At 39.6% G+C, this 21,614-nt stretch overlaps 2 protein-coding genes across 4 annotated transcripts in view; one reads left to right on the top strand and one right to left on the bottom strand.

Moving 5' to 3' along the window:
* The first annotated feature begins 584 nt into the window (after positions 1–584).
* Positions 585–8,689, top strand: mre11a (MRE11 homolog A, double strand break repair nuclease). 2 transcript variants are annotated; one of them, XM_007549365.2, is made up of 20 exons: positions 585–665; positions 1,218–1,288; positions 1,727–1,859; positions 1,974–2,134; positions 2,250–2,337; positions 2,452–2,593; positions 2,676–2,790; positions 3,759–3,944; positions 4,035–4,206; positions 4,298–4,378; positions 4,452–4,581; positions 5,117–5,217; positions 5,319–5,489; positions 5,576–5,635; positions 5,710–5,887; positions 6,888–6,980; positions 7,082–7,128; positions 7,995–8,056; positions 8,144–8,240; positions 8,356–8,689. In XM_007549365.2, the coding sequence occupies exons 2-20, from the start codon at positions 1,269–1,271 to the stop codon at positions 8,395–8,397; spliced, it is 2,079 nt and encodes a 692-aa protein (XP_007549427.1). In that variant the 5' UTR covers positions 585–665; positions 1,218–1,268; the 3' UTR covers positions 8,398–8,689. The 2 variants fall into 2 exon arrangements, with proteins under 2 accessions (XP_007549427.1, XP_016525739.1); XM_016670253.1 differs by lacking the exons at positions 585–665; positions 1,218–1,288 and having other exon boundaries at positions 1,741–1,859; positions 1,978–2,134.
* A 299-nt stretch (positions 8,690–8,988) lies between these two features.
* tmprss4a (transmembrane serine protease 4a) overlaps positions 8,989–21,614 on the bottom strand; it is a 13,467-nt gene continuing 841 nt past the window's right edge. The window contains exons 1-13 of one of the 2 annotated variants that reach the window (XM_007549362.2): positions 19,305–19,930; positions 13,491–13,554; positions 13,015–13,140; positions 12,653–12,805; positions 12,426–12,549; positions 12,214–12,333; positions 11,663–11,706; positions 11,003–11,159; positions 10,717–10,883; positions 10,321–10,416; positions 10,082–10,218; positions 9,799–9,954; positions 8,989–9,713 (exon numbers count right to left, since the gene is read on the bottom strand). In XM_007549362.2, the coding sequence (XP_007549424.1) occupies positions 9,702–9,713; positions 9,799–9,954; positions 10,082–10,218; positions 10,321–10,416; positions 10,717–10,883; positions 11,003–11,159; positions 11,663–11,706; positions 12,214–12,333; positions 12,426–12,549; positions 12,653–12,805; positions 13,015–13,140; positions 13,491–13,554; positions 19,305–19,310 (1,362 nt within the window). In that variant the 5' untranslated portion in view covers positions 19,311–19,930 and the 3' untranslated portion in view covers positions 8,989–9,701. Of the gene's footprint in view, positions 9,714–9,798; positions 9,955–10,081; positions 10,219–10,320; positions 10,417–10,716; positions 10,884–11,002; positions 11,160–11,662; positions 11,707–12,213; positions 12,334–12,425; positions 12,550–12,652; positions 12,806–13,014; positions 13,141–13,490; positions 13,555–19,304; positions 19,931–21,614 lie in introns of those variants that run through there. The other variant, XM_016670156.1, reaches the window with a different exon arrangement.

The following is a 21,614-nucleotide window of genomic DNA, read 5'->3' as shown; positions in this document are numbered from 1 at the left end:
AATGCATTTAAATGTATTTATTTGTTCACCGCTGAAAGTATTACTTTTCTCAACTGTGTAGTTTCATTTGGACATCCAGACAATTTCAAGAAAATGATTAGCAGTGTATTTTTCTGCTATTCTGTATTATTATTTCCTTTTGCTAATGTAATGAAAATGTTTAAAGTGAGAATATATCAGACCACCATTAAAATACTATTTGTAATTCAGAACCGCGAGCTTAATGTACAGCAATTACATTAATTTATTTAAAAAATGAAAGTTGAATTTCACATTACCCTACTTTGTGTGTCGTGTTCACACACAAAGTGCGTGAAACATCTGTGTGTGAACATTATATTACACTGTTTTTGTATGCCTTCCAACAAAAATACCGTTGTCAATAAAGCGAACGTCAAGTATCAAATATCGCTTTGCGGCGTCTATTCTTCAATGTCTATACAGTTTAATACGCGAGGAGAAGGTTCAGCGGCGCTCCTACTCGGATAAACCAAGCGACCCACTAGTTTTGCGGAAATGTAGTTCTCTTCCTCGGAGATTGTTGTAGATCGAGCTTGTGATCGCCAAGAATAAAAACTACAATAACCGTGAGCATTCTAAAGGGGGGAAATGACGTTTTGCAAGAGTTACCGGGATTTTCAGGGTAAATAGAGACTTCATGGGAGGTTGGTGGCAAGACTTACAGTTTCATCCGTGTTTTATATGTTTTGTGTACTTATCAAGCCAATGTTACGCATACATATTAAATGTTAACTAAAGCTAGCTTCCATGCAAAGAAAGCTGGTGCATTGCACCATGGGATTTTTAAAAATGCTAACTTTACTATCCCCATGCTACATTACCATTGAGTCACACGCTTCTATTAGCCATGGCCGCCACTTTAGTTATTGTTAAATAGCATGGTGTTAGTCCATACAACACTGAATTGCTATGTTTTAGAAGCTATTCGCTATAGTTATTCTTTCCGGAAGTAATTTCATTTGACAAAAATCAGGCTTTCTTTAAAAAGATAAATAAAAAAAGATAATAACGTAGGCACTATGTTTTACTTTATGACTGATGGTTATAAAAGCAAAAAAGTTAGAAAAGTTGAAAGAAATCGTGGGATTTGAATGAACAGAGGAGGTCTTAAGAAGCAGGATGCTTATATACAACTGGATTTCTGAGAATCGTTTCCCATGTCTATAATCTACTTGTCTCTGTTCTGTTCTCTACAGTGGAGCCATTTGTTAACGTGCCAGCTTTTGAATAGAGCCTCTTGTGTCGTCATGTCTTCAGAAAACACATTGTAAGTTTTCCATCCAGTTTCCCTTTTCCTTTCTGAAAAATGCATCTCCACCACATTTTAGTTAGATCATACTCTTTCTATTTACAGATCATTCCTTTATCACTATTATGCTTCAAACCTCTTTGCACTGGTCATCTGTTGGTATCAAATTAAAGGTGGCAAAGTACAAATTAAATTTATTCATACAGCTCCGACAGATGTTGTCTCAAGGAACTTAACAAAAAAACAAGTAGGACATCCAATGTATATAGACTACAATCATGCTGACGGATTTAAACTAATTACATATAACACAGTTAAATAATGCATTCAAGTTTAGTCAAATTTTTCAACTTCTGGATGCTGCCTCTACAAGCAACAGTGGACAGTTGATTGTATTGTGCCTCTCTTAAAGATCAAAGCTGTGTTTATCATCACATTTCGTTTTCACTTTTCCAGGGATGATGAGGATACATTCAAGATCCTGATTTCCACTGATATTCACCTCGGTTACCTTGAGAAAGACGCGATTCGTGGCAGTGACTCCTTCAACACACTGAACGAAATCCTGGAATGTGCCAAGGAGAATCAGGTGTGTGCGAGTTGCCGCGATCTGGTGCGGAAGTCAATATTTCCATCTTGTTTTGTCTGAATAATTTTTTTTTTTCTCTGCTGCCTGATTTATTTTTAATTTATTTTGCTGTAGGTAGATTTCATCCTGCTGGGTGGGGATTTGTTTCACGAGAACAAGCCGTCAAGACGATGCCTGCACAGCTGCATCACTATGCTGAGGAAATACTGCATGGGCGACTCGCCGGTGACCTTCAACATCCTCAGCGACCAGACCATTAACTTCAACACAACACAGTCAGTTTTGTTTTTTTTGTGTGTTTTTTTTTTTTTTTTTTTTGCTGTTGCCTGCCTCTCGGGGTTTTCCATCAGTGTTGCATATGTACCGAATGAATGAATCGTTGTGTTGCAGGTTCCCCTGGGTGAACTATCAGGATGAAAACCTGAACATTTCCATCCCTGTCTTCAGTATTCATGGCAACCACGACGATCCAACCGGGGTGAGTTCCTTCTGCTTGAAAAACGACGAGTACATCAAATACAAATGAATCCTGAGTAATATATTTTCTTTCGTTTATCTGTGTGTTCATCCTTAAAACGTCTTTTATTTCAAGGCGGAAGGTTTGTGTGCGCTGGACCTGCTGAGCGCGTCTGGTCTCGTCAATCACTTTGGTCACTCTCACTCTGTGGAGATGATAGAGATTAGTCCAATCCTCTTGCAGAAAGGCAGCACCAAGCTGGCCCTGTATGGTCTTGGTAGGTTTGGGTTTCCCACTGGTTCCTATTTGTTAAATTCTCATCTGCTTTGTACCTAAATTTTGTATGAATGCCTGTTAAGGTTCGATCCCGGATGAGCGCCTGTACAGGATGTTTGTCAACAAGCAGGTCACCATGCTTCGACCCAAAGAGGATCAAGATAATTGGTTTAACCTCTTTGCGATTCACCAGAACAGGTGTGTCCTCAGACATGAGTGATGTGAACAGTTTTAATTTAGTTGGTAGAATTTGTATTGGAACAAATACAATGCCTTGCAAAAATACTCAAACTAAAAAGTAATTTAGTGACACGTAAGATAATTTACAACATTTTGTGTTTCTATTCAGCCCCTTCTACTAAAATCTATAGTCAGTATTTTAGGTTTGAACTTTAACTGGGCCATTCTAACATGTGTGCAGCCTTTAACCTAAACTATTCCATTGTCTCTCAGGGTTATATCACCGAAAGGTGATCCTGAGAGACATGCTAACTAAGCATTAATGGCAGGGTGTTGTAGTGAACCAGCTGCAGCAGAGAGAAAGGTGGAGAGTGTGAACAGTGCGTACGTGAGAGTGATTGACAGTGCTGAGGCCCTCCTCCTGGCTGTGATTGGTTGTTTCTGACCCAGCAGTGTATATCTGTAGTTAGCACTGTAAGAAGGCAGAGGAGCTTGAATTTTTTTTTTCTTTCACAAATTATCTGTCTCATACCATCTTGTCACAACATTGTGATGGTTTTAACAAATATGTAAAGAACATATTTATATATGCATCTGTTTCTAAAAGTTACTACGGGTTACCATGGGCCCTATGGCTGCTTCTCTGATTATGTGTTTCTTTACTACCAGGCCTGTCAGATCAGGTTCACAGCCTTATCTTGCATAAGCAAGCACCACCTTTGATTAGTTGAGTTTATATTAACATGCAATATTGAATTTATTGCTTAAATGTGCGTCTTGTATAATGAACATGTTTTCACCTTATCCTACTACCGTTTATGCGAGGAGCGGCCATATTGAAAAGCAACGTCAAACTGTTTTAAGAAGGAGTGGCCAATTGAGAAATACGTTATTTCTGCTTTTTTTTTTCTCTCATGTTATTTATAATCATAAAGGTAATGCGTTGTTTTCAAAATGAGCAGTATTTGTGCCATTTTTCTGTTTAGGAGTAAACACGGTCCCACAAACTACATTCCTGAGCAGTTCCTGGATGATTTCATCGACCTGGTTGTTTGGGGCCATGAACACGAGTGTTTGATTACTCCAAAGAGAAACGAGCAGCAGCTTTTCTACGTGACGCAGCCAGGAAGCTCTGTAGCCACGTCCCTGTCGCCTGGAGAGGCCACCAAGAAGTAAACACACACACACACACACTGCAGGAAATTTTTTATTGTATTTTGAACAGCTGCAGTTTTCAAGCCTCTGCCGTTGTGCTCGCTTAGGCATATAGGACTGCTTAGAGTCAAAGGTCGTAAAATGAACATGCAGAAGATCCCTTTGAAGACAGTCCGTCAGTTCTTCATCCAGGATGTCGTGCTGGCCGACTACGAGGACCTCTTCACGCCTGATACTCCTCAGGTTACAAAGAAGGTGGAGAACCTGTGCTTTGCAAAGGTAAGCGACGTTCGTCTTAAAATGCACTGCGCTGGTTTAAGATTTCACTCCATCCGCCTCTGTTAATCTTTTCCTTCTTGTCCATACGCAGGTCTCTGAGATGTTAGAGGAAGCCGAGAGGGAAAGACTCGGCTGTCCGCTCACGCCGGAGAAACCTTTAATCCGACTGAGGGTGAGCTGAGTTCGGCACTCATCTTTACGTCAGCGCTCGTCAGCGAGTGAATTCCCCTTGTTCTTGTCTCCAGGTGGACTACAGCGGAGGTTTTGAAACGTTCAACACCTCTCGCTTCAGTCAGAAGTTTGTGGACCGCGTGGCTAACCCAAAAGATATAATCCACTTCCTCAGAAAGCGTGAGCAAAAGGAGGGCGTCAAAGGTCGGACTTCGCCTAAATACGTTTCTGCTGACTTTTTCTTTTTGAATCCACTCATCGGGCATAAATTGAGGAATTTTATTCTTTTATGGATGCATCTCTGCTTTCCTTTTTCCAGAGTATTAATGTCACAGTCATTCCCAAAAGCTTGATGTTGACCTTCTTTATCTCTCTGGGGTTGTTACCTTGTTGGAAAACTCAGTTGTCTCAGTTCATTTTACAAAATATGAAATGTTGCCAAATGAAGGCACGGGAACCCAATTTGACAATTTTACATACAAAAAAAAAAAATGTGGACGTCAACGGCTTAAAATCCAAGAAATAATGACATTCATGCGAATGATTAGTTTCTAAACCTCTGACTGGAACCATATTGGATAAAATCAAGTTAATTAAATTTGAAACAAAATTAGGAAATAATCAGTCTTGCTTTTTTTATATATATCGTTAGTGGGTTCTTTCGTAAGACATCCAGGTATTTTATACGTTAAGAATGTGTTATTTGTTTTATGTATTCATTATTTATTGCTAATTTTAGACGAGTTCAATGTCGACTACAGCAAGCTAGTAAAACCCGCTGCTGTTGAGGGACTGAGAGTGGAGGACCTGGTTAAGCAGTACTTTGAAGCGGCTGAGCAGGTGAGTAAACATCAAATGAAATGCTGACGTCACTCGCAGGATTTCGTTTTTTCCCAGCGCTTCGTCCGATGTTGCCACTGTGCGTGTGTGTGTCTTCACAGAAGGTGCAGCTGTCCCTGCTGACCGAGCAGGGCATGGGGAAAGCCATCCAGGAGTTCGTGGACAAAGACGAGAAGGACGCCATCGAGGAGCTCATCACCTACCAGCTGGAGAAGACGCAGCGGCATCTTCAGAGCAGAGGAGTGACCACAGAGCAAGATATCGATGCAGAGGCAAGACGGGCAACCGGAGAGCAAACCGTCGCGTCGTGCGGCGCCGTCACAGGTGGTTAACGGATATTTTATTTTTTATTTTTCAGATTCAGAAATTCAGGGACTCCAAGAAGAATACGACTGAAGAAGAGGACGACATCAAAGAAGTAGGGTAGAATACCAACCGGGCTTTTTCAGACGACGCGAAGAGCTTGTGGTTCACTTTGCGTTTGTGTCTCAGGCCATCAACCGAGCCAGAGCCCACCGGATGGAGCGCGGTGACCTCGATTTGTCGGACGGGCCCGCAGACGCCACCATGGACTCCGACGAGGACTCGGGGTCGCTTCCTGCTCCGAGCCGAGGCAGAGGACGAGGAGGCGGTCGAGGGCGAGGAAGTCGGGGCGGGGGCAGAGGGAGAGGTGAGGGTCCCACGTGGAAGTCAGGAGGTGCTTTTGTCATATGCAGTGTTTTGTTTGTCAATTCAACAACAAAACTTAAAACACATCTAAATACAGCAAAGACATTTAAAGAGACACGGCTTCTACTCAAGATGTTCATGTCAGTCAAATAAAAATAGAAAGTTAAGTTTTGTTCAAATTGAACAAAATTAGCTTGACTTTATTGAACTAAAATCCAACTTTATTCTCGTTTCACACCAGTATGGCAAGTTGCACCTTTCACCATTAACGTATCTCTGCAAATCGGAGGACTTACCTCATGTTAATAAAGTAAATCTAGCCTAAACCAGCCGTGCTCATAACCATATTGGTTTGTGATTTAATTTTATTTGTTGTTACTCTCTCTAAATTCAGCTACCATGTGACCTTGAGATAAATGGCTGCTGCCATCCAGTCAAATTCGTAACAGGACCTATTTTTATCAGACCTATGAAGTCTGGCATTAATAACGATATCTAATACCTTCTGCTCACTGTTTTCATACAGGTGGAGACCTTTCTGCTAGTTATTCACCAGGCATTCAGTGAACTATAGCAGTTGCTGCCAATTTGTTCTGTATTTATGTCGGGCCTAATTTACTGAAGAAGTCCACGTAGCCGGAAAGAAAGCTAGTTTCTGATTTCTGGATTTGAATATGCAAACCAACTGGAATTTTTTGCAAATGTGCCCTCGACACGTCATTCAGGCCGGAATCTGGGCGTGGGCCGACCGGGAAAGTTCTGCACAGTCAAATTCAGAGCCTCAGGCCTCGGAAGGTCACCCGAGTTGCATAAAGTGGTAAACAAATAAACCAGCACTGGAGTCCTGCAGTGAGAGTCTGCATGACTCTCACTGCAGGACTTCTCTTAATAAAGCGCTTACCCAAATTGTCGTGAAGAACTTTCCATCTAATTCTGCGTTGCAGATGTGTGTGTGTGGTTTTTTTTGTCTCAGTAAATCTTATGTTCTTTGTTCTGTCCAGGTTCTGCTGCTTCAGAAGCAAAGCCGGCCGGTCGGGGTCGGGGTCGTTCCCAGAGATCAGCACCAGCATCTCAAACCAGAAACATATTTCAGGGTAGAGGGGACGCTTCATTCATTAAGAATAATCCGCTGAAATATTTTCGATTATTTCCTATTTTCTCAATGCTATGTCTTTTATCTCTTCCCATTTCTCAGCTTTTCAGGCTACGTCCCAAAGATCCACTTCTTCTGCAGCCGAAGAGGTAAATTAACGAATAAGCGTCCGTTGAGATTTTTGCTTTATTCACCAACTTCAATGGATTTCAACATTTCTTTGTTGCTTATGTCTCAACTCTACTAATTTTAGAGTTTATATCGGGACAAAAAAAAAAAAAAACAAGCCAGTGTCCAAGTCCAGTCTGACCCAAGTAATTAACTTATCATAAGTAATTAACTTTAATTACAGGTGCGAGCCTGAAGTCAACCCCGACATATTGCTTCAATTAAGATTTCACTGCTCTTGTTTTTAGAGTGTAATTTGAGTAACCAGTGTAACTTTAGATTTTGTTTAGCAACTTCCAGCTCAGTTTTGTCACTTGTAACCGCAGGGTGACTCATCTGCAAATTATCTGGGATGTGTGATTGATGGGAGCAGAGCAGGGCGGAGCTGCATGTTTTACAGTCTAACAAACATCTGCACATTACTGTCTTTCTTTCCTCATCATGATAAACTACCAAATCAATTATTAAGTAGATTAACACGACTTTATATTGTGCATTTACATCTGGTCTATTCTTTACTGAATGTTTTATGGGCTTTTGAAACTCGCCACAGAAGCCCGAGATAACCTGACCATCGAGCAAATAATTTTGGTCTGGCCTGGCTCGAATTTTGCTTCGGTGTCGGGCTCGGACTGTAGAAATTGTCAAATGAAAATTTAAAAAAAGAATAAAAAAAAAAGACATCATGAAATGGGAAGTTATAAAAGAGAACCTGGCTAGAAATAATTATAATAATAATTAAGTCAAAAAAATAAATTCTAGAGCTTACCTGTCACATGGAAAATATTCCTGCAACCTTCATAAACGTAACACATAATTCCTCTCCGTGCTGTTCGACCGTCTTCAGGTGATCATAGATGACTCAGACGAAGATATACCCGTAATGAAAGCTACCAGGCCGCCTCCAAGGTTTGTGCTAAGCTAACATTTAGCAGAGAAAAGCCACAGATGCATGCCGTTTTTCTCGAAGCTGAATTCTGTTCCTGTCAAACACAGATCATCATCGTCATCATCGTCGTCCTTCCCCAAGTTCGGTTCTCAGAGTCAGAGTCAGACTTCTCGAGGAGTTGCTTTTGATGACAGTGATGAGGAGGTATGAAGAAATATGGGAAGTTAGATTACTCTCCACATTTACCTCTTTTTATTTTGCAGCATACAAACTAATCTTGGCTCTTTTATCTTATTTGTTTTCATATGGATGAAACCAGGACAACCCGTTCAAAGGCCACAGCCGTGGTTCAAGAAGATAAGCACATCCATCAGTTGTGTTTAGTTCAAAGTGTGTGTGTGTGTTCCTGCAATGTTCTTCTGTCTTCTTAAATGATGACAATGATTAACTCAGTTTTACAGCCAAAACTGCATGGGGTGAAATAATGGAGCATCAGTTTGAAGAGTTTGAGCAGAGGAGTTTAGAAAATGTCAAGTTTGCACCTTCTTGTTTGCTTTCCATTTCCCGGAGGGCTCCTGCTGATGTGAATCTTTTTTTTTTTTCACTGCCCTTTCTAAATATGGACAAATAAAGAGATTTCATATAAAATTACATACATCTGTCCAAGATGTTTAAAATCACTGCCAAGGTTTTCATTCCTGATTTCCAGTTGGTTATAGTCGACTAGATATCCTGAGAATCAGTTTGACCCCAGAAGTAACGTCAATTGAAACTTGATGTGTTGTCAAATGTATAGAAACTAATACATTTTACTGGAGATTGGAATTTCATTAAAATGTTTCCCAGTTAATCAAAAACATCTTAATAATAGGAATAAACTAATATTGAATGGTTAAATACTTTGTTGCAGTGGTTTGTTCACACGTGTGAAGCAGACGAGAACAAAATGAAAGACGTTAATTTCCCAGTTTTATTTGCACTTCAGCACAACAGCCTCCAAGGTGAGAAAAAATTTATCATATTTACAGACTATTTACAAGTATATGTTAAAACCAAATAAATGTTAACAGCAACAACGTTTAATTTACATGGAAAGGCAAAAAATTATTTGACCTGCACTTTTAAAGAATCCATAACGTGACGTGAGTCACTGTGATACAATGAAATGCTATTTTTTTTTCAATTACATTGTAAAATATCTTTGCCTGTAAAAATGCATTACTAGGCGTTAAGTGGAGAGAAAGGTCACAAATCCAGCACCATAAAAGCATCCTTTATTGCATAAAAACACGTCACTGAATCTGCTCTGACTGGCTTGTTTTGCCAAAAAGTGCTTCCAGATTAAAGACAGAAAAAATAAAAGCTAATACTTTTTGAAACCTTAATTAGGCAACAGAAAGAAAAAACAAAAAAACACACGTTCCCTGAGGTAAATACAGACATAATGGCACAATCTGTGAAAATGAATATGTCTGCATCCATACTTCTGTGGCACAGGCATAATGCAAGTGTTTCATTAACAGCAAATGTGCATATTCCGCTCTTCTCCCCCAAAAGTCCTCTTATTTCCATACAGCAGTGCTAAAACAAGAACTTTGAGCTTCACAGTCCGTCTCGGGTAAAAATGCCTGAAATCCATGTAGTGGCTCTAGTCACAGTGGAACATCATGAGTTTTTCTGAAAAAAATAAAAATAAAAAGAAGAAAAAACTAATGTAATTGAAGCTTGCAAAAATGGAGCTTCCTTTGTTTGCGTGCAGTACCTCAATGACTGTATAGATCCAGTTGAGCATGTCATCCACGTTGCTGTAGACGCCAGGCCGGTTTTGCCGAGCGCAGCCGTCACCCCAGCTCACCACTCCCACCAGATTCCACTGACTGGAGGAGGAAAGGTACACCAAGGGGCCTCCGCTGTCGCCCTGCAGTTTTAACCACAACACAAATGGCTCAGTATTAAAAAAAAAAAACTCAGACATTTGCAAGAACAGAACAGTAATGAATTGTCAAGAAACTCAATTTATGCATTTAAATTGACCCCCCGACTACCTGGCAGGAATCCACGCCTCCCGCCAAGATGCCAGCACAGATCATCCTTTGCGATAGTGAGGATCCATAAATACCGGAACATGTGTTTCGACTGATAATCTCGATATTGGCCATTTGCAGTCTAGTTGCAGTTTTCCCTGAAAAGGTAAAACAAATCTGCTGTAGCGTTAGATTACCAAAGGAAAACTTTTTTGTTTGTTTGTTTGTTTTTCCTCCCTTGGTTCACGTAAGAGTCTCACCATTTTCTCTCAGCAATCCCCAGCCTGTGACAACCACAGGAGCCTTGTAAGGAAGGGGGAGGTCTTTAGGTGGGAGACACACCGGCTTGCGTTTGTCTGAACATTAAGAAAGTTACAAAGGCGAGTTGAATTAGCTGCTTTTCAAACATGTACGATTACCATCATCAGAATGCGTAAGAATCTCTACAGAGAAGCTGTCAAAAAAATAATAATTTATCAGCTTTGTTGATTTAAATTTAAAATTACATTGCAGTTTAAAACACTGAACACTAGATGTCAGTAAAGGGCTCTTGATAAATGTTCAGAAATCTCTTAAAGGTCACCTGACCTTTAAGAGATTGATCTGAACATGTTCAGATTTTGCGTGTTTTTAGGTGTACAGCGTTAAAGTCTAACCTCCCACTGAGATCGGGCTGCTCAGCCTCATCATTGCCAAGTCGTAGTCGTTTGTATCTGTATTGTATTGATCATGGATTATGATCTTGTCCACAGAGGAGGTTCCAAATGCGGACATGAATGTCTCTCCTGACATCACTGTCCACCGGCTCACCTCTTTGTTATTGCTGCAGGGGCCCGAGAATAAAGTAGGGAGAAAGAGAGAGAGAGAGAGACAGGAGGAAGGGGGTTTAATATTTCATGGCAAACCAAAATCCACAAGAAAAACGGCTGTGATTTTACTAACGTGAAGCAGTGGGCGGCAGTGACAATCCAGCGTGCTGACACCAGTGAGCCTCCACACCTGTGCCCGCCATTATGCAGGCTGACTTGCCAGGGATAATCCTCTATATGGGCATCCACGCCACCAACGATGCGATCCACACTGTTCACCTGTCCACAATCTGACCAATACAGCAATTTTTAGGATAAACAGTTTTTAACGACAACACCCACTAGCAAATAATTTTTTGTCCTGCTCTCCAACAGTGCTTAATTTTACATCATAAGGTTGACAAATTATCACATAGTGATCACAAATGTTCATCTTGTAATACTTGGTATTATCTGTTTGATAAAGGTGCATATTAAAAGTATGTAACATATAGAGGAACAAGAGGGCAGTTTTATAGTATTAATACCAATGGATAAAATAACAGAGGCGTAGATGCAAGAAAAACAATATCTATAAAGATTGATGGCAGACGGGGCGATGTGAACTCTTAGTATCCTAGCAGCAGGAATGAACACAATGTGTTATGACTTTCTAGGGGTTGCTTAGGCCTGCATGTGTGAAACTTGTCACCTCTAATGCTCATCTCCACTGAAACCTATTTAATGTCATGAAAACCCTGGAAACAATGCAGTCACACGACGACACACTGGGTTTTCTAAAACCAGAACTCACCTGAGCACTTCAAAGAGACCACAGATCCAGTGCGGCACACGCTGCTGTTTGTACAAAAAAAGAAAGGGTGATAAGCCAAGAGCGGTGTATGCTAATGTAACCGAAAGCAACTTAAATGATGGACGTGTAGGAATAATCTTTCCCCTGCTTCTCTAACTTTAACCCATGTTGAACTATGCCTCAGTTTTTGTTCCGTTTTGTCGGAGTAAAGCACCTGTTTGTTCAGTTTAGTAGAAAATGCTTTTGAGGAACAAAAACTGGACTTTTTCTTATGCATTACAGTGCCTTACAGGAACAGAAACTTTGTAAAGAAAAGACAAGAGTCAAAAAGAAAAGTGGAGGGAAGTTTTTGTACAGTAATAGCAGATTAATATTTATAGTATGTTAACTTTCGTTTTTAGTTTTTTTAATAGAGAGATCTTTTGGTCTGCTCAGATGGCTTGAAACCTCAGTTTGGCCATAAATCATCCCTGCAAGTGCCACAAACAAACACGACTTTTTTCTTCCTTTTTTAAAAAAAAAAAACATGACGAAAACTGTGTTGTTCTCACCGGTCAGTGGTTGCCTGATGTACTGGTGTGCTTCCACTCCCACTCCAGACTGCTGCGAATGGTCCAGTTTTTAAAGAATACTGCAAAGTGCTAACGTCGACACTTTTGCTTGTTGGGGATCTGTTCACGGAGAGTAAAGGAGAAAGGGGAGGCTCTGTGTAACCCAAGACCAAACAACCAGTTTCTTCAGTCGTACTACCGTTAAAACTCACTTTGTGTATCCTAGTTGTTTGCAAGCAGTCTCGGTGTGCTGTGCGGTCCAGTCGTCGTTGCAGACGGTTCTCCACGTTTTGCCATTGAACACTTGGAGGACACTAGCAGCGGAAATTAGACGCACTGAGAGGATGAAAAGGGGGGGAAAAAAAGTCACGATTTCGCTTCCAAGCTCTAGTTTTGCTTACAGGATAATATGTGAACGTGTCGGGTGTTTCTGTCGTACCTGGGAATGTGCTGTTTGCTTTGAATTCTGACGTACAATAAGCCTCATCCTCTGCATCATAGCAATCAGCGTGCCCATCACAGGATTTAGCGAGTGGGATGAACTTCGCCGAGCGTGTGCAGTAGTAGTAATGGGTTTCAATTAGCTTCTTAACTGGAGGGGAGAGGAGGCACATGTGAGAACGGTAGAGCAGAACATGGGTTAGAAATGTGTGACGCTAAATCCTGGAAATGATTCTTCACATAGAAACATTTGTTCTGCTGAAGTGCAAAGGAAAGTCTCGTTTAAAATAGCAAACTCGTTTGCTATCCTCAAAAAACAACATTCATAACGTGTAATGTTATCGGGAATTGGGGACTTACTAAAATATCCTGCAATGACCAGTATGGCCAAAATCACAACTGCCATCAGAATCCAGATTATTTTCTTTGTCCTTGACATCTTTGCTGCTTGAGGTTTTGAGTTCGCCATGGGTTTTTGTTGAGCATCTGCAAAAAAGCAAAGTAAATAAATTAATAAATCTGAATATCAAAGACAGAAAATTAAAATATAATCAAGAACAGTGATCTTTGACTCCAGTCATCCACTGCATACTGAGGAGGTCAATCAGCCATTTGATGCAGGTGTGTTGGACCAGGGACACATCTAAACACTGCTGGACAACTGGCCATTGAGGACTGGAGCTGAAAGGGCCTGATCTAGGACTTGTAAAGGAGCCAGAAAAGGACCCCTTGACTGGGATTCAACAGTTTTTCCCTGCAGTTTCAAATGTTTTAGCTTCCTGAGCCCACATTTGATCTATTACTGCAAAACAACCAGAGATGGACTCTTCACTTACTTGGCATATTTGGATTAAGTGGTATGTCGATATCCGCTGCTTCTTGAAAGGATGTCTGAGATGCCTGAGGACAGAAGACAACAGACATCACATGAGCAACAGGTGTCTGTGAAACCAGGGCCAGATTTCAGAGGACGTGTGGCCCGGTTTCAGTGCTCTACCTGTAAACGTTCTCTTTAAGCACGCAGTTTACGGCAGATTGAAATTACAGCTAAGCCCAAAATTATTCCCACATCTGCGAGATTCAGACTTTTAACAGTTTTTAATTCAGCTTAGACATTTGTTCCTAATAAAGACACAGGCAACCTGCAAAAGATAAGCCACTATACAACGGGTATCAAAAAAAACAAAAAAAAAAACACTACATTTGAATAAAAAGTGTTTATGACCTTTTTAATGGAAAATCCTTAATTAGAATTGGAACAATCAAAACCGTTTTGTAATTGTTGATTCATTTTTGCAAGTTTACATTGGTAAAATAAAAAAAATAAAAATCTAGCCGTTCATTTGAAAGGAGGTTTTCGATCCAAATAATAAAAATATTCATGTTTGCATCTAGCAAAACAGCAGTCAGTGAAATGTGCAAAATATGTGAAGCCTGACTTTTATTACCACCAAGTTGCTTGGCTGTTATAATTTTCAAATAGTTGGTTATTTACTTAAAATACCCTTGCTGAAGTCTAGCCTTGGGTATAAAGCATGAAGTTTAACTTAGGAAAAATTATACAATAAGAAAGGAGGACTGAAAGCCTTTCTTCAAAAACTGTCAAGAACAGAAAAGAAAGCAAGACAGCTATGGTGTGTTTGTTTATAGGTGCAAAACCACGATACATGGAACATTTTTTTTTTTTTTTGCGCAAAGATGAGTTGTCAAATTACCACAGTGTTATTTTCTGGTTTTCTATTAGATGCAATCAGATCAGTCCAACCTCACACTCAAAAGAACACTGCAGGTTCCGCAGTGCATGTGCTGCAATATATATATATATTTTTTTTTTTTTTTTTTGCTTGGACGGATACAAAGCTTGGTTGGCTTGGATCAAAACGTCATGCATTCAAACTCTGCCTGCCGATATTTGAGCAGTAGAAAAAAGACGTTTACTCCCAACACCTGTTCGGACTTGGTTGCTGAGATACCAAAGCTCAGAGAGGGAGAGTCGTAATGACCGAAAAGAAACATCAGTAGAAAAAATAAAAATAAAAATGTGGACGTTATGATGTCATTTCAATGTTTACCAATGCGTTAATGTCTTACTCTACAAATGTCATCCAACCAAACTGCAAAGTCTATTAGCTGTGATGACTGAGCTGTTTGTCTGCAACACATTGTGGGAAAAAAAGGCGACACTGATGCAAATCGATGTAGAGCTGCATCTTCGACCACAGGAGCCACAGGATGAGGGCTTTTGGCACTTGATGTTTGTTGTTAAAAGGCATAGGTGGAGAACAGCAACACAATAGCATCGACCCTGCAAGTCTCTACATGGTGTACCCGACCAATTATGCAGATGTGCACCTGCTTAAACAAACCAAGCTGAGAATGTTTTTTTTTTTATTGTTAAAGATTGTCACAGTAAGTTGGCAAGAACAAAAGCTTAAGACTGGTAGATTTAGTGCCAAACCCTAATCCCCCCTAGGGATGTCATTTCAGATGTGTTTCTGCTCCAGCACACAAAACATGTTTGCAGTGACATAGAGGCCCGTACAGGTTAATATTTTATCGATTAATATTTTTAGTAAGCCACAGATCCACTTGTAGTTCTGGAGTTGCAGGTTGCAGACTTGTCGATGGGACATGGACCTGGACCTGGGAACTCTTCTCTTGATCTCATTCAGTTTTTCTGGTTAAATGAAGTCAAAATGTTATAAAATCACCAACTATATTTTTGTCACAAATTAGACATGTTGACTAGAACCTGCACACTGTTCACCTTTTGAAATGTTTATCTTTCTGCATCTGACCAGACACACACACACACACACGCACACACACACCCCTACACACACACACATGCACACATTCACTTGTTCAGTGATTCAGAAGTCTGATATTGTACCTAAATCAGTTTAAAACTAAATGTGCAAATTACTGAAATGCACCTAAACAACCATTTACTGGACTGACACCTGGAAAGCTAAGGTAACATTTTAGCATTATTTGTATGGCAACCAATAGTAGGATTAATGAATTGTTAATATCAAAATCCTTCAGCTGCTCTACTCAGCTATGAAAGTTCTGGCTGCAAAGATCTAGAGTCCAAGGGGTTTTTTTTAGTAGAAAATTTCTACTAGAAATTATATACCCTAGAGCAGAAAAAATGCCAAACCTTTTTGGATGACACACCCATCTTTAGTTGTTTTATGAAAGCTAAATGGTAGCTTCGCTGACTGAGGTTTCAGCAAACCAAATATTGTATGAAGAAACAAAAACAAACTGGAGATGCCTGTTTTGTCATTAGATTAGCTGAACAAAGAAACCCTTTTGACTGGCTCCCAACATGAATAGGGAGCTTCTGGATATGGTTTTTATCAGGTGAACAGTTACTGGGATGTGATAAGATCCCATCAACTGATCTTTAGCAGGAAGCAAGCAAATGATACATATATGTTAGATTTTAATGTCTTAGTTTTGATCTTCATGTAAATCTGAGAATGGAGACATTTTATGGGGGCAATTAAACAAACTATTAGGAGGTAAATGGAGTGAAATTTTATCTCCCCATTGGTGAAATTCTCCACTTTTTGCTCTCAAAAGTGGAAAACTTTGCTTTTCCGGTCATGCTTAGACTGTTGTAACCAATTAAGCTAAAATATTGCACCATTCTAGCCGGGCGGGTTTGACTGAAGGATAAAAAAAAAACCCGTAATTAACCAATAAGAAAGGCATTTATGTTATTCTAGATCTCTACAATGTTTGTAATGTTGGCGCTATAAATAACATGAGCCTTTATCCAATCTACAGTGTGTTGCCCAGCAACTATTGAGGTGCTTCTGAACATCTGTACAGCCCGACGCAAGATCTGTAGATGAGATCGATAAGCTCTGAAGGAAGTTTCAACAAGTTCGCTACAGCTGACTCCACAATCCAAGCCAAGTTTAGAGGCTGAAACAAACTTTACAGCTTCAGGGTTCTCAGTTCTTTCAATCTGAGGATTTCTTTTGACACGTCAATTTTCACCTTTGAACATCGCATGAGTTTCTGGACTCAGTCTGTCCTAGGTGTTCTGGTTTTATTTTTTTTTATTACATTGCAGATAAATTCTTCGCTGCCTGTCTTGAGACCAGGCAAAGATGCGTCTGCTTGCAGAATCACTGATACCCATCCACTGCCGTTCCCTAGCAAGCTTTTCACTGGCGGTAATGAAATTCCCGGTGCGTCACTTCCTCGGGCGGCCTGAAACTTTCTGAAAAGCAGCTCTGTCCTTGATGTTCTTAATTTGATAAATGGTTGAGTTGGGTGTGATCTTATTAGAAGTAGCATATTTGCATGTGAGGCCCTCTTTTATGCAAAGCACTGAATGAAGCCTGTGTCACCGTGGTGGTAACCATTGTTGGCCAAACAACAATGCTCTCCAGCACCACTCCCTTTTAAAGCAATCATTGCGTTTTTCAATTTGTTAAAAAAAAATACAGGAGTCGATTTCGAATGTAGTTATTCTTCAAATCGACTTAATTATTCATAACATGAGAACAATTCATGTTTTATCAGGCAGCATTAACTAATTTTAGTTTTTCTCTGACGGAGCCTTGAAGGTAGCACTATTGCAAGATCGTTTGTCTTTCCTGTTTTTCCATATATGGATTCTATGTATAAAGAATCATGTAAAATATTTTGTGAATTTCTAAGATGTATACACACTTAGTCATGGCTTCACTCATCACGAAGATGTCCTACGGCTATCGCTTCTGAGAATTGGAAATTCATTTGAATCCAATTATATGTCGGTAAAGTTCAGAGCTCTGCAGCTGCACAAACTGACATACAATCCTGTTTGATCTGTGTCGAGTGCTCCGTGTCTCTTGGGTAATAAGGAAGTGTCAACAGTGAAAAGACAACAAAAGTCTAATGCACAAATAAAGTACAGCTCATTTTGAGCTTGTCTTAAAAACATGGAAGTAAGTTTGCGCTTACAAGTAAAATGATCGTAAAATATTATATTAGAAAAAGGGGAATTTAAAAGGAAAACAACAACTGCTTCCACAAGTTTGCTGTTAGGAGATACTGTTAGGAGATTATGTTGCAGCAATCAAATACGAATTCATTTCAAGGCTGTTTCTCGCAAAAAGGTAGAATTTGTTCTCTGGCAATCAACTTCTCAGAGTCTCATTAATCATTTTTAGCACATAATGTGCAAACAGATGATTTAAGGAACTATTCGCTTTGCCCCTTGTTCCACATTTTAGCTTGTTCTACTAGTTTTTGACAAAGCCTTTAGATTGCAATCATATTTACAGCACAAAGACATTCGAAAGACCTGTCATTGACCTACATGTAGATTTGTTTGTTACAAGACGCAGAAAAAGCTCACTCAGATATACAGACAGAGAATGTTGCTGAACAGGTTTTTTGTACATTATATTCTGTCACAGCAGGTTTTGTTGATAAGACCCTTTGAGGCATTTTGCAGCAGAAATGGTCACGTGTATAAAGTGAAGACGACTTTATACACATCTCAAATATTTGTGTGAGGAATTTTCCAGTCAAAGAGTTATTTTATCGTACTTTTAATTCTCTTCTTTTTTACATTACAACCTTGTCAATTAGTTGTTTTTTTTTTTTGTTGTAATGCATCGAAGATGGCTGATTTCCTTAAAACATTGATGTTTAGGAACAAAAATAAAGTCTCGTTGTATTAGGAACTTCAATCTAGTTTTAGAAAAAAACATATCATCAATAAATATCAATACATTCGAACAATGAAACACTTATCAAGAAATCAATGTCATGTTAAGAAACGTTGCGGGTGTACAGCCCAGAACAGTTTTCGGAAATAAGATTTTTCATCTCGATGAGTTTCTTTTCCTGGTTTCGATCAAACAAACAAACAAATTATAACAGGAAACTGGGTCACCAACACCTGAAAGTGTGCCATAAAGTCTGAGTATCGAGAAAACGGAGGGGATGAAACTAGTCATGACAACCTGGGAAACCAGAAACATAGCTGTAGAACACTGGGAATTGAACAAATGATTTCTGAGAGCAGTGGGTTGTTTTTGTTCCCCGAAATTTCATGACACACTCGACACATTTTGTAAGGCAACATCTTAAAATAACACAACGACTGACAAGCCTGTCTGTGAGTCACACACAAATCTCTATTCTTTTTTTTAAGTCATATTAATCCAATAGATAGTTTAGTTAGAGTTTTTTGGGAAGCTATCCAGCTTTAACAAAAGCAAGTATAATTGGGTCATTTGAAATCCTTGGCAGTTCTCTATTAGATAACTGTGTTCACTTAGAAAACAAAAATATTTCATCTGAATTCAGCTGAGAAAAATGGCCATTTGAGAAGCTATGCAGGAGAATGGAGAGCTGAGGGCTATATCTATATCTATATATATAGATATATATATATATATATATATATATATAGATATAGATATATATATATAGGAAGTATAAATTTAGAAGTTTTTACCCAACTACACTACAGAAACTGCTTGATATGATTCAACCTAAGAAGTCACCACATTTAATTTTGCAGTGTTTTCAAGCTTGTTTCAGGGATGCGGTCAAATAGTCAGATCAATTACAACTGCTAGACGGCTGCCTTTAAAAAAAAACAAATGAACAGCCGTGTATGCTATACTCACCCCCATGATGAACTTGTCCTTTTCGGTAAATACCGTACCACTGGCCCTTTCCTCAGTAGCTGCTGTCCTCTATATTCTCCTTCTTCTGCCTTTTGTCACTTTTTCTTTTTTTTTTTCCTCCACTGGGTTTTAGCAGGAAAACCAGGAGCGGTCCTGCCCTGGTCTCCCTACCCTAATCAATCTACACCTGCGTAACTGAATCTAGCTTGAAGGACGCCTGACCTCCACCTCCGTGATCCCAAAGCTGTGTTAAAACGTCCCGGTGTGCGGAGCCGAGTGTTGTTGCTGCGCAGTTCAGAAAGGAGCTTCTTTCCTAATAGCCCGAGTTCTTCTGACAGAGCAAAACTAAATCCAGGTAACTCGACACTTTAACCGTCCCACCTGCGTTTCCACCGTGTCGTCCCTCCTCCTCTGAACATCTTAACTGACAACTTCAAAGAAACACCTCCAGCATTTTACTTTGAACGAGGTCTTATATTTTTACGTGTATTCTTTTCTTTGATGCTTATTAGTCAGGATTCTCTGAATTGACATAAACTATTATACATTTAAAAAGCAGCACGTTGCTTAAATGCAAAACATGTCTGCAACTGCACGCTGTTGCTTAGGCGTGGCCGCTTGCTTTGTTTTGACAGTAATATGCTCAGCTGGTATCAGTCAGTCACCCTGACTCACAGACCCGAGTCAGGTGAACTTTTGAGAGATGTTCGTTTTCACCTGTGCATGTAAACGTAAGACGCTTTAAACGACCGGGTAAATGTATTGTATGTGATGGTTATGTATAACTTTAAATTTATAACTTTAAGCTTGGGCTCACATTTATTTCTCTAACTGTGAGCCCTTTTTTTAATGAAGAAAATGTGTTAATTCTTGAATAAATGTAATATTTATTACTGTGTACAGGTATATCTTTTTTAGATCAGATTAACTAAAACAATTCATTGTTTTACTTATTTTTATTAATTTGTAGAGCACATGTAATAGCAACTTTATATTCTGTTTTTCTGATTATTTCCTAATTTTTATGAAACTCTTTTTATAGAAGTAGCTATTTAAGACTCTTACACCAGACTTATATTTCCATCCAAATAAACAAAACTGGCTACACTTAAGGATGCAAATCGAGAATCCCTGCTTAGTTTTTCAGTTTTAAACCTATTAAGTGGCCTAAAGAGCCACACATATCAGACTGCCAAGACTGAGTTCATAACAAACTGTTACACCGCTTTCAAAGAGTTTAATTGCCATTCAGGGACACACGTCACATTTCTGGTCACTCTTTTATTTGAGTTAATCCAGTGAGAATATTATAGGAAAACAACCGCAGGCAACCAGATAGAGGGAGGGGGGAGGAATCTAGGTTGGACGTTTGAGAAGTGAGTGACCAGGACGGCAGAAGAGAATGAGCCTTTGTTGCAAACAGTAGCAGATAGTCTTTACTGATCTCAGATACTGGATACTCACTTCCAGTATTTCCTCACCTAGAAAACTTCCACCTCTCGCACCTGATGACTCAAATCATTCTCGTACAAGCAACCTCAGTGTGATCGTAGCTGTGAGCCTGCACTATGAAAGCCTGGATGAATACAGTTTTTGTAACTAAAACAAAAGTTCTTCCGGATATCTCTCAGAAATGAATCGCTTCTAGGCTGATTTACGTTTTTTAACAGCAAAGTTCACACTCGATCTCTGCAAAACAGCTTCTGTTAATCCAGTTGTTATTCTGTCACGCAGTTTCCACGATGCATCAGAGCTCCACCCCAGTGGAATGAGTGGTTCTGTTTTGATGTGTTTGCCTGAGCCCAGGAGATCAACATGCGACTTAAGAGTTTAGATCAAATGACGTAGCATTTTGTTTGTCTGCCCCTGTCCGCTGTAGGGGACTCCAAGCAGGTCCTGCATGGTTCCACACAGCTTTTCTCCATTTTGTGTGCATAAACTGGGGAACGATTAGTACAATTCCAAAGGCTCCCCCGACACGAAATAAATTGTTTTATTAATAATAAAAAATATATGTAGGAGTCCACAGCCACAATTAAATGAATGGTATCTTCACCTTGCCTTGTATTTGGCAGTAAAAGTTAAATGCTTCCACTCCTGGACCAAAAAGCAGACATCCATATTTACTGAAATCCCCCTGTGCGCGCGCGTGAAACGCGACTTTAGCGTAGCGGTCAGCAGAGGACAAGAACAACAGCGACAAAAACCATGCTGCCTAGGATAAAAGTAAAATCAAGTTTTCAAAAGCAAGGCAAGAGAAAAAAGAAAAAGAGAGGTTGTATAGAGTCATATATATATATATATATATAT

This window comes from Poecilia formosa, unplaced genomic scaffold (genome assembly GCF_000485575.1).
Source record: "Poecilia formosa unplaced genomic scaffold, Poecilia_formosa-5.1.2 Scaffold31, whole genome shotgun sequence".
NCBI classification, from domain to species: domain Eukaryota; kingdom Metazoa; phylum Chordata; class Actinopteri; order Cyprinodontiformes; family Poeciliidae; genus Poecilia; species Poecilia formosa.
This window is presented reverse-complemented; position numbering and strand designations above follow the sequence as displayed.